The sequence below is a fragment of the Lepisosteus platostomus genome, chromosome 2, assembly GCF_059453375.1.
Source record: "Lepisosteus platostomus isolate fLepPlt1 chromosome 2, fLepPlt1.hap1, whole genome shotgun sequence".
Taxonomy (NCBI): domain Eukaryota; kingdom Metazoa; phylum Chordata; class Actinopteri; order Semionotiformes; family Lepisosteidae; genus Lepisosteus; species Lepisosteus platostomus.
Window position 1 is genome coordinate 58,799,417 of NC_142612.1, and position 12,796 is coordinate 58,812,212.

General features: G+C 37.8%; 1 protein-coding gene across 1 annotated transcript in view; it reads left to right on the forward strand.

The window, feature by feature from the left end:
• Nucleotides 1-849: 849 nt before the first annotated feature.
• The window catches only part of LOC148676612 (neuronal membrane glycoprotein M6-b), a 62,022-nt gene continuing 50,075 nt past the window's right edge, over nt 850-12,796 (forward strand). Inside the window, exon 1 of the mRNA XM_088609597.1 lies at nt 850-1,004. Within this exon, the coding sequence (XP_088465723.1) occupies nt 1,001-1,004 (4 nt within the window). The 5' untranslated portion in view covers nt 850-1,000. The remainder of the gene's footprint in view (nt 1,005-12,796) is intronic.

The following is a 12,796-nucleotide window of genomic DNA, read 5'->3' on the forward strand; positions in this document are numbered from 1 at the left end:
AGTGTGTGGACTTGTATCACAGAACCTGATTAGCCCTAATCTAGGATTTTGTAGTTTTAACTTGGGCAATGTAATCCTAGATTAATGCTGCCTTCAAGGGAGAAAAAAAAACTACAACAGCTCTCATTAAATGAGAATGTTATTTTTCAGTGCTATTTGTGACAACATTTACTTTTTACTGTTTTGCATGTTATCTTCTAGATGTATAACCTTTTAGTATTAGATGTCAAACTTTTAAACTTAAATTGCACTTGAGACCTAGAAAAAGAAATAGACCACGCAGGGAATTACCCAGTGTAACTTGGTGTATACACAAAGCCAGGTTGACTTTGGAATTATTTTAATAGGCTTCCCTACATAATAAATCAGGACAATCTTCCAAGTTTGTTCCTCCACCTTCTGTTACATGGCACAGAAAAAAATCCTATGGTGGCCATAAAGTGCCGAACAACAGATAAAATAAATGTCAAACGTTTCTATGATGCTGTCTTTAGCTGAGCTACTTTTAATTTTTTCTCATCAATTTTTGTGACTTTTTTTTAGTTTACATTCTACTATTTGTCCGTTTTTTTTGGTTTTGAACTTTAGGGCCACCGTCACTTTCAATTATTAGGTTCTTAACGAAATGCATTCTTAATGGGTGATATTTAGCACATCCATATCTGTATAAACTACGTGGAGCGCATTTATGTAAAAACACAAGGGGAATAATGTAGCTTGCATAAGCAGCCTATTGTTAAACCAAACTGAAGTATGAGTCCTGCTAAGAGACTATCCCAGCGCAAAGGGCAGAACGAAATCCAAGAGGCCCAGGACCGCTTTTCTACCAGCGGTAATCCTCGTCAGTGACGTCATCCAACCCCCCTCCCCTCCCACATCTCCAAACGGGACCGCGGAGAGGAGAGTGAAGGACTGTTAGCTTTAATATCCTGAACTGCAGTCTTCTAACACCAACTTTTTACTGACTTCTGACAACCTGAAGTCCTGCTAGCGGAGCACAATGGGTATGTTTTCTTCCCTTCTTCTTCTTGTTTGTTTTTAAAAACACATGTATCGTTCTAGAGGCAAATGTGTAAACACTTACGCTGGATTGCGGTGCATCCTGCTGAAGTTCCTTTTTAAAGCGGTTAATTGTTTTTATTATTGCACTGACACATCTTGTCTTCATCCAGATGCGTTCGGTGATTTGTTTTTGGAACTTTTTGTTTTCGTTCTGCCCCTGTATTTGTTATCTGTCCCGCCTGAGATAATAATTGGCATCAGGAGTAGTAATGAAATAAAACGGTGAGCAGGATTAGAGATAAAACTTTTGTAAATGTTTTTTTTCCCTTTTGGTTCTGACATCTCTCTCGATATTTTAGTATGATTGTCTTAAATCATTCCCACTGTCAACGTCCTGCCATGTGTTGCAGAAAAATAAATCGATGATGGCTTTAAGTAGCCGTTCCTTAAGTATTTTCAGACCTTTCTGAATAAAAATGTTTCTTTTTCAATGTCTCTGTTCAGGAACCAGAGATATTTTATCTGATTTCTATGTTAAAATACTATATGCTCTAGTACACCCTATTGACGTTTTCTTAATTTTGCACATTTGTTTTATGTTATGTCGATCTGTTGATTAAATCGCTAACTAGTATATAACATTCAGCTGTCTGGAAGTACACTGTGTAGTTTGGTATTAATACCGCCTGTACGCCATATTAAATATTGGAGCTGATATTGGAAAAATTCCTTTGCTGATCTATTCCAGCTGCCACTAAAACTCTACATTTTGCGTTTGGCATTAAACTACTGTACGGCTCTGCCTGTACAGTTAAAGGCCATTTTCTGTATTTAAAATGACTGTTCACAAAATAAAAGGTTTAGTTATGTTTAGTAGGGGAGATATCTTTCAGATGACCTTGTTCCAAAGTAGATCATTTAAGTAGTTTTCATTGTCATTACTGTGAAACCATGAACTGTGAAAATGAACTGCCTTGTGCATAAATATTCAGTTATTGTTAGTATCCAAGGGATTTTGTGTGGAACACATGCTATTTTGCTGTTTATGGTATATCTATACACAGTATTTATTCGAGTCCATAGCTGATTAGCTCTTTTTATATTATTGGATGGCAGTTTTATATGCTCTGCTTGAACTAGAGAAATAATAATGCCGGGGACTTAAACTTTTCAACATTGCAGGCCTGCCTACTGCATTTGAGCTCACGGCTCCAGCTGGCTGAAATGAAATTGCATGGCAAGACCTATCACAAAAATGATTTAAGAAACTGTAACTAGAGCAAGGTCTCCTTTCCTACCACTGAGAGAAAGAGGTGTAGTTTTCTAGCCCTATTTCAAGAAGACTATCACAGTGCTAAATGGTTTGTTCACAGTCTTTTCTATGTGCAGAGGACATACGATAACGTTATGTACAGTATTGAGATGTGGTGTTTGAAAGGCATCATTAAAATTGTTGAAACCTATGCAGTTTTTTTTCCGAATACATACTTTTTACCAGAAACAACACTGTATCATGTTGCAGATAGTTCTAGAGCAGGAGTTGTTAAATTTGTCTGGAGGACCTCTTTACAAAAAAGGTTCAGTGTGGATGCCCAATATAAATGTAAATCTAGACAGGAGCCAATGATTAATATAATCCGTTTTGTTATGAAGCATAAATTATTAGAAGCGTACTCCAAATAAACTTGGGGTGAAGAGATCTTTTTTCTGGGGATCCTCTGGGCCACATCTCAGAACCCCTATAAGTCATAATGTAATTTAGGAGAAAATATTTGAGCTTTTTATAATGAAAAAGGCAGTTGAGGTATTTCCCTTATTTATTGTTAAGGATGGCATGGGCAGTGAGTGGTAGTTTTTGTACAGTGTCGTTGCCTTGTTCACTTGATAGCTGGAGCAGCTTGATCTGCTGATCCTACACCTTGGTATTCCTGACAGTAATCTGTTGAGGTGGTTTGAATGTTTAGTGCTGTCTAGTGCTCAGTGCCAGCCCCCAAATACAGGACAGATCTCAGAAACCTTAAATTAAACATCCACAGGAAAAAAAAAAGTTTTAACTCACCTTGGGGGCTAGCATTGTTAATTTTAGTGGCAATGGAGACAACTTGTCCTAATAACGTACTGTCATTCAGCTGAGTATAGATAATGAAACGTCTGAGCGATTCTGTGTGTCAGCATAAATTTACTTAGTGTCACATCCATACAGTAATTAACAGGTTTAAGTCTAACAAGACTGACTTTTGTAAGTAACATAAAATAAGAAGTTAATCATTTAACCTTTATATACATTTATCAATTGAGATGCTTGATGCTTAAAACTGCTAAGTGAAAATTAATATCGGCTCATTATAAAACCTGAAAAATAAAATAGTCAAATGGATTGGAAGCCGAGGCATAATAGACCAAATCCATGCCAAAACACCCTTCCTGTAACTGTTACTGGAGCTGATACACAAAGTGAAATGGATTTCTCATGAAATCTCGAGAAATACAGTAGTATTTAAACTGAACTACATGTATTGTTATTGTGACAACCAGTCAAAGAAGTATATAATTTAAAAAAGGTGAGTTACTATTGTTGGTTGCTGCAGAAGCAGGAGTAGAATACTGATGTCTTAAGTGCTAATTAATTCTCTCTGAAAGGGTTGTGAAAGGCTCACAATAATGTCTTTGTGCTCTTAGAACTTGCTCATTGTCCTCTGTTCTTTTGTGGGATTTTAGTTGTTGATTGCTTAAAAAGATTAATATGTTGCCAGATTTCTTCACATCCAGTTTCCTTAAATCCCCAGATGAATTGAAGCCAGTAATGAGCTTCAGAAAAGTGAAAAGATGCTCCCCTTCACCAGACTGCTTCAGTTTTCATGTAAAAATTTTAACTTCACCAAGCTTTGCTTTCAATGTCGCACTGGCTTTATAGGCTAAAGTTGTGCGTTTTGCCCCCTCCCCAGTTCCTCGTGTTGGATCTGTAGGACATCTTCTTTGTTGTATGAACTATGACCACAAACTCTAGCTTACGTTTTGAACTTGAGAACAGTGCCACTCCAAAGGAAAAGCTGTGACGCAGCAGAGAGAAACTACTTTCAATATACATTTTTTACGGCCAGAGGTCTGCAAGCTGACAATGAGTTGTTAATTGGTTTGTTCATAGGTATATTACCTCAGAGAATGTAATCCTTTCATCGTTTTTAATCCCTTGTCCTGGTGGGGGTTGTAGTAGAAATAGTTATGCACAGGCAAATTAATAAAACATCATCAGACAGAAGCCAGTGGTTAAACGGAGAGTTTTGGTATTCAGCATAGCTTTGGCCTTATCGGAGAATGATATCACATGGATTACGAAATCCCTCTTTTTGTTTGTTTTTCGCATTTGATTTTCATCCCCTGATGTCTGCAAAGTCAAATTCAATAATTCAAGCTACTGATGCCGTGCTTAGCATAATTGAACTCACTGTTCTTACGCAAATCTTGGTCAACAGGGATGATGAAACCAGGCAAAGCTGACTTTATCTCTGGATGCTTTAGGACCCGTATCAGAATCTGTAAACTGATGGAGCTGCTGGGTTCATGCCTCTGCTTTGGAGCTCCTTCTAGAAAATTGAAAATGTCTAATTTTAAGTCAGTCAATCTTTCAGTCAGTTTGTCAATAGTTAGTCTTCCCATGGTAAGGACAACATCTGATCAAAGCTCTTTACAAAGTCAGTTGTCAGTGGAACATGGAAATAAGATGGTATAATGGCCTTTTCACATGCTTCAGTGACCCTTAACCTGAATTTTTTTTTATCATGTACCAAAAATTAAAATCCACAAAAAAAGGAAACCTTTTGAAGTTACCTAAAATCTGGGCACACGTTTGCTTGGATGTTGTGCTTTATTTCTTATTAACTTTTGCTTTGTTAGATTTGCACTTCAATAACTCTGTTGACCAGACAAGACTGAAAAGCCCTAGAGAATCAGGGGTTCAGAGTGTGCTCTGTGGTTCATGGTTCACTGTGGTTTGCTGTGCAGTTCATTATTTAACTTGATTTTTGTATACAAGTGCACTTTGAGGTCTGGTATAAATCAAAAGTGGAAATTGTATGTTTGGTAGGAACCTTTGACAAGGCAGACTTAAAACTGGGGCCTGAGAATATACTGTAACTAGAAACGAATATCTGGAGGTACATGGCATTCTGTTTTCATGCATATGGCAAAACAAATGCCTTTTCAAAGTGAGTTTGTGCCTCTGAAAGTTGAAAGCAAAGTCATCAGCTGATGTTCTGCCAGTTATGATTTCTCGGTCACATGAGGTTTCACTACCCACGCTGCAGCTCCCGTTGCTTGGCAATGTGTAGCAGTAGCAGAACTGAAGGACTTGGCTCTACAAAAAATGTCCACAGCACCGCTGATCTCGGACAGATTAATGCGTACATTATGGAGATATGTCTTTTTATGTTAGATCATAAATGTTAATATAATATAAACGCAGGTGCACAGCCCTGATTGGTACATTTTAAATATAGACGAGAGACTGTAGAAATTCAAAAAATAGAGGAACATAGTCAGTCTCTCTCAGTTAAATACAATAATATCACTTTCTGTATAAATATCTCTACCTCTGTAGTTTCAAAAACATATTTGTACAGTACAGTATAGATGAGCAGCATGGTGATGCAGTGGTTAGCATTGCTGCCACAAAGCGCTGGACCCTGGGTTTAGTTCCAGGCTTGGGTTGTTTGGAGACGCTCTGTATGTTCTAACCATGTTTGCATAGGTTTCCTACAAGTGTTCTGGATTGCTCCCACAGTCCAAAACATACTGGTGGGTTAAGTGGCTTCGGGGAGAATAGGCCCTGCTGTGTGTGTCTGTGTGTGCCCGAGATGGACTGGCATCCCATCCATGGTGTATTCTCAGCAACGCTGAAGTGCATGTTGCAGTTAGAAAATGAAGGATGTGTATACAGTATATATATTGCAAGATCAGGACAATTAGGACTACACAGATATCAGTTTTGCTTTCTTTATGAGAGGTGAAACCACTGGAGCTAGCTTCACGTATATGGTATAAATCTAAAATCCCTTCTAATTAAAAAAAAAACAGGCAGGAAAAACAACCATGTGGATTGAACTTTACAGAAGCCAAACAGGGTAAAGACTATATGGCAACAGGCAATGAATCACAAATGTGAAACACTTTTACCATCTATTATCCGGAATTCTGGGTATTAACTGTATTTTAAAAACAGTTATATTTCTGTGTTGTATCAGCAGTTGGGATCTGCTGCTCTTTTGCTTCTCTGACTTCACACTGTAGAAAAACAGCTTAACAGGTGATCTTTTTCTTTGTTTTTCAGAAGATTTGTAAGTTTAATGTTCAGAAATATCAAATACATTTAATGCATGTAATAGTCTTAAAATAGATTCTATTCTCTGTAGCACAGCACACCCGAGAGAATGTCTGTTCATTTTGCAAATGCTTAACTTTTTCCTTCTTAACTGTAGGCTATTTAGGATTGTGATTGCGACAGAATAGTATAATCATATCCAGGGAAATGCCACTGACCTTTGAATAGTCATTATCAGCCCAGTTGCTTTATCTTTCTGAGAAAATAAGAGGTTGTCAAACCACAAGTGGAAGGGAAAATGTTTTGTGATTTTGTGATGGGGGAAAGTTTGGGAATGTTAGCCACACATTCTGTTCCAAACATTCACTTATCTCACGCCCTTTAACTTGCCTTTTTAACATGGAGTTGTGGGTATTAAAGTGATTCCTTACATTGACGGAAAGACACATGACTGGGTTCTGCAGCACCATTGATGAGCAGTCTGAAATGGGGAAAAAAGAGTGATAGCATGAGTATGTGGTATTTTTCTTTTTTTGTGATGTGAAATGAGGTAAAGCATGTAATCACTTACATTTTCCCTGGTGAAAAATGGAAAAAGACAAAGCATGAATCAAACTTGCTAATGCTTAAACAATCGGATAGCTCTTAATGTCTTTTTAACTCATAAGCACTGCATTGGTTTTAAAGGATATCCTTGTTAAATCTTTAACACCATGAATAACCATTCATTATGAGATTATACCTTTCACTCTTTTCTGTTTTGGTTAACTTTTTTTTTCTTGTATTTGTGGAAACTTTCCAATGTTAAGGAAGCTACAGATGACATTTTTAAAGAGGAAAACAAAACTTGAGTTAATGCAAGAACGCAAAAGTCAATTTTTTTCATTTGTTATACGCCAAAAGTACATCGGATTGTTTTCTGGCAATCTCGATAGCTAATGAAGTAACACAGGAAACATGTACTCATGTAAAGCCTAATGAGACATCTCAAAATCTTATTTTCATGATCTGAAAGTAAACAATCAGTCGGGAACGCTGGAAAAATCTCTTGGCCTTTTTTTTTTTAAGGCTGCAATCAAGATTGCGTGGGATTGTGTATGTTAAGATATGTAGATTAGGACATGTTCTCATGAACAGAAAGCTTAGAGGCAAAACCCCATGTCTGACCCCAAACTGGAGCTGTTTTTCAGACACAATTCATTTCAGCAAGGATCGCTGAGAGATCCTGCTGTGACCGACAATCTTCTATTGACACAGGCACTGTAGCAGTTGCCATAGCTGCTCATGAAAAGTTGCTTCTTCTTATTTGTCCTTCACTAAAAAATCAAATCGGAAACAGTTGGGAGCGCTGAACTAGTGACAGGATCTTGTCACTTTTTGAACAAAGTGCTCTACAGTTTCATTTTTGTTGGTTAAAGCAAACAACTAGCAGGACATCTGGAAGCAAAGAGCCTGTTTTGGTCTAATAGAAAAGAAGGAAACATGGAAGCCCACAGAAGATGATACAGTAATTTACAATCCAGTTGTTATTTCCTTCCTTTAGAAAGATGGTTGCTGAACTCAGGAATGGAGGGTGCCATGATCTGTAAAGCAGCACAGCGATCTGAGATTATTGTTCAGTGCTGTGAACAGCTTTTCAACAGATGTCTGGGCTATCGGAGGAAATTGTGTTCTGCCCTGCTCTCTGTTGGTTTGGGGTCAACTTTTCATGTTTTTAAAAAAACAACTTTTGTCCAGCTGTTACACAGTCAACCCTATAACCCTGTAACAGTGGAAGAGTAACTGTAAAGAATGATGACAACTCCTCACTTTTCCTTTCTTCAGCTGATTGTGGACCCAGGGAAGATAACTTCTTAGGGGAAAACAGCCCTGTGTACTTGGAATTCCATATTTCACACTTTGTATTGTAGTTGGGTACTGACAACCTGTGGATGTATTTTCAGTGATAATTTACTTCATAATCCATAAAATCAAATGGAAAATGTAGCAAGTGAAAGATTGTCATACATTAGAATTCATTTTAACCCTGATGAATCTGCATTGTTTGTAGACCTCTGGAATGTTTTGCTTTGACTTCAAAGCGGGTACTAATGTAAGAGTTCTGTTCTTTAATTTTGTTAAATGTATGTTTGCCCGTGTTTCTCCCAATTAAACCTACAGCATGTTGTTTTATGAGAGACTTGTTTTCATAACCGACGGCTTTCTGGGCGCTTGCCCATCTGGCAGAGGATCTGAATAAATGGCCTGTGCAGTTAGGCTGCAGATGATGCCTTTGCCTCTGAAAGAGTGTGAGAAACTGTGTGAGGGAGCTGAAACAAGCCTGGAGTAAACCTCTAACTCCTCAATTAGACGAATCTGAAGGAGGTGGCCTCCCAAACAGCAGTGTTAATTTCTGGGGTTTAATCAGTCCCTGGTTGACAAAGGGGACATTGTTTATTGTGATATGAAATGATAGAGATGGTACGTACTGAGTGGGAAAGTTTGCTCAACCGTGGCCTGGTTCTTACCCTTTAAAAAGAGGCTTTTCCCTTGTTCACAGCAGGAGGCTGAGCAGCCTTAACCCATTGGAGTTTCAGGGCGTTAACACCTCTGACCATATACATTGTTGGGGGTGATGAAACTTGCATATGCATTATACACTATACGTTATGCAATGGAGAAGAGCATCCATTCAAGAAAGGTGCGGGAATGTGTTTTTTGATATTGAGCATTTCAATTGTTTTTATATAGACTTTCATGATGTCGCACTTAATCTGTATTTAAAATTCATTAATGTGAAACTTTTTCCAAGGCAGTTTCAGCTTGGTATAGTTCTATCTCCACTCAGATCCGCAGGCTGTGGTTGGAAAGATAGTTTAATGAGGTGACCAATCGTAGACATCTTCCTTTAACTGTGTAGCTGTTTTAACCTTTGCAACACTAGTAGAGAAAAACTATATTTTCCAGTAGATCATCTACTACTGTGTCTGGAAATTAATATTCTAAAGTGACCATAAAATAAAAATAGCATTTCACTTAAACTCTTTCATTGATTTTAGGTAATGGCTTGCAAGGGAGGAGTTCAGTAATACAGTAAGACCTGAATAAAAACCTATACAGAATAATACATTCAAATGCTTTATCTGATGTGAAAGCAACCTGTTATAAATAATTAAAAATAAAACGTGCTTAATCAAAGTTCAAAATATTAGGCAATATTAAAGGAAACATAATCACGTTTGTTTGAAAATGTGTGTTTTCAGAGCTCAACTGAAGTGGTATTTATGATGGTAGTTCTAGCAATGGAAAAATCGGCTGCATTGTTCTTATTGTTTTCCACAGAGAACAGGCATTTTGAAACTAACGTTTCCAGAAGGCTGATTTGCTGTGTATGAAAATAATGGATTAGACAAGCAGAGATGTGCATCAGCTGTGCTAATCCAAGTTCACACAGAGTTGCAGAAAAAAACAACCAATATGTGAGAATTGGGTGCCTCTGGTTCTGCACAGTTTTTTCCATGCAATAAGATTATCAAATGATCACAGAAAATACATTTCCGTCACTTTGAAGAAAATATTTTAGTTCGCAATACTTTTGCAATCTAAGAGTAATAAGTTCTAAAACAATGTTTTATTAGAAATTATGTTCATAGTTTTCAGAAACAAAATGATACGAGTTTTCTGAATGCTATCCATCTGGCTCACCCACTAGAAAACAGATCAGAATAAAAATTGGAGCAGTCTGCCGTAAAACAGTTCCACTGATGTCCGCATTGCTTTTATATAAAAGCAAAGTTTAAAACTAACAAATGTCCAAACCATTTTTATAAACAACATTAATCTGTGAGAAATATAAATATACAGCAACTAACATTCACAAAAAATTCATAAGCAAAACAGCCTGGAAAAAATGGAAAGGTATAAAAGATAGAGATTAATTAAAATGGGTTAAAGAAGCCTTTTCCCCTCTTATGTTCCAGCACTAACTCAGAAACATTAAATCAAGACAAATGTTTGGCATTAACATAAACCTTACAATGTAAAACATAATAAATCAATAGTTTAACAACACTTTTTAGTAAGCACTTTCTTTTAAAGGGTTTTAAAAATAAGTAAAGTATATGTGAATTGAAAGAATTTACCAGTTTAAACAGGTTGTTTTAAGCTTTTTTAGTATATTTAGGAAACATTAATGGGGCTGATATAAATATTTTTTAAGCATTCAGATTAACCACATAGTAATTGCATTATTATTAAAAAAGCTGCTAAAGTCATAATTGTGCTCTACTCTCTTTAAGAGCAACGTTTTCATCTACACATTGGGACCCCAGCCAGAGTGACTAGTACTGTACATGTCAAATGGTTACGTGGGAGTAGTAAAAATGTCAGAAATTTGAGTTCTTGGCTTGCCATGTGTTGTGCACATATAACTAAGTGACTCTGTGCAAAGGATCCTGGCAAGTATGTTTGAAAGATTAAGTAGTCAAAGCACAAAAGGCAATTTTTGCTATGTACCATCTGCGCATTATGGTACAGTATAACTGTGTGAATGGTTTAGAAGGAAGACAACCTATGTAATATGGTTATCAATCATGTATATTTCCAGTGTGCACTTGTGTTAAACTCTTTTAACTAACAGGCCTGTGCAAAGACACTCTGGAGACAAATGTTTCCTTGTAAGGTAATTTGTTGCACTAACAATAATCAACAGTGTGGATGTGACAGGAGAAATACCTGGTAATACTTCTTCTGCAGAGATAAACACTAGACCTTAACCTTTGTGCTTTTTTAACTTTACAGAATGTTTATAAGTTTTAAAGCAATATGTTATTTTAGTACAGTCGCTGTTGAACTGTTGGTAGTTTAGGTGAAAATGAATTTGAAAAAGCATAGCTGCTGTCTAACACTTTTAAAATTAAATAATATATCCCAGATGTCCAAAGACAAGGTTGGAAGAAAAAAAAATAGTGTTTTCTTTTATACTAGCATGAAAAATAAGGAACCACAGCAGAAAGTATTGTGTGTAGACCTGAAGGTGTTGAGGTCAAAGTGAAAAACTAGAAATATGTTTGAAGAAAACAGGTTTAATACTGTGGTTGCTGCAGTCAAATATAATACGATTGATCTGGTTAGTTTCCCATATGAAATTCCACAATACTGTGCAGCTTTCTGTCCCTTGTGATTTCAATAACAAGTTACTTCATCCTGTTACACAGTATTTACTGGCCAGCTGGGTTGTAAGCCATCTCGCAGAATCTTCCTCCCCTTGTGGTATTACAAATGTTATACTTGGCTCCTGTCCAGCTTTGTTTATTTTACATAGAATCTAAGAAGTTGATCTTTTTCCTTGGTCTGGGACGTTAGAAGATTTGCTGTTTAGTCAATAGTATTATGAAACGTGAGAGTGGAAAGTTATTAACCCTTTACAAGATGACGTAAGCTGTAGGCAGCGTTCTGTGTTTTGAGAATTACACAACGCAGACAGCAGTAGACGAGCTTCAGAAGTAGAAAAGTCAGATAAGATATTGGGTGGAGTGTTGGTGAGCACCAGTGTCTGACAGATCCAGATCCCAGGGTGTGATTGTGACCTGTGTCTTTGGAGGTTGGACTCCCCACGTTTGACTGCTTGTTTTCTGAGTGTTACTCCCACCTCCCAAAGACCTGCAGGTGAGGCTTGACTGTTGCTCTGATCACCCCCCCCCACCCCAGGTTTATCTCCATGAGGAAGGCAGCTGGGCTTTCCCAAATCATTACCAAATCCAGGAGCAGAATGATTTTGAAATTCCACCCCGTGATCAGTCTCTGATTCAGGGACACAAGTTCTAAATGTGTACATGCATAAAAGGGACACATCGCCTGAAACCGTAAATTGGTGAATTCCTTCACAGACGCGAGGAACGCAAAGATGAGCACATGACTTTTGATGGGGGTGGTGCTTGCTGGAGCCTACTTGTTCACTGGCATTCATGGGCAGGAGTTGGAGAAAGGACAGATGTTACAGCTACTTTAAAGAGCACCAGCTGTGCCTCTTGAGTAACCCAAGCACCTCACATGTGGGCTGAGCGGTGGTACTGTGGCTAAGGATCTGCGCCTGTGGCTAGAAGGTTGCTGGTTCAAATCCCGCAGCCGGCAGAGAAATCCTACTCCGTTGGGCCCCTGAGCAAGGCCCTTAACCCCAACTTCTCCAGGGGCACTGTACAATGGCTGACTCTGTGCTCTGACCCCAAGCTTCTCTCCCTGTCTATGTGCCTGTGTGTCTTTATCAAAAAGATGAATTCCTAATGCAAGAAATTGTAAAGGGCTAATAAAGTGATGTTATGTTATGTTAAAGACTTTCAGAACATCACTCATCTGCTCTGGAGTGACCGGTCATTGGAAGAAAATCCATTTCAACCTAATTTGGAGATTCTAGAGTGGCCCCTGGCAGAGCACCTAATCTAACTCACTTCCTGGAATTCCCTCAAACGTGTTCTGTGTTCTCTTGTCATCAGGCCAGGA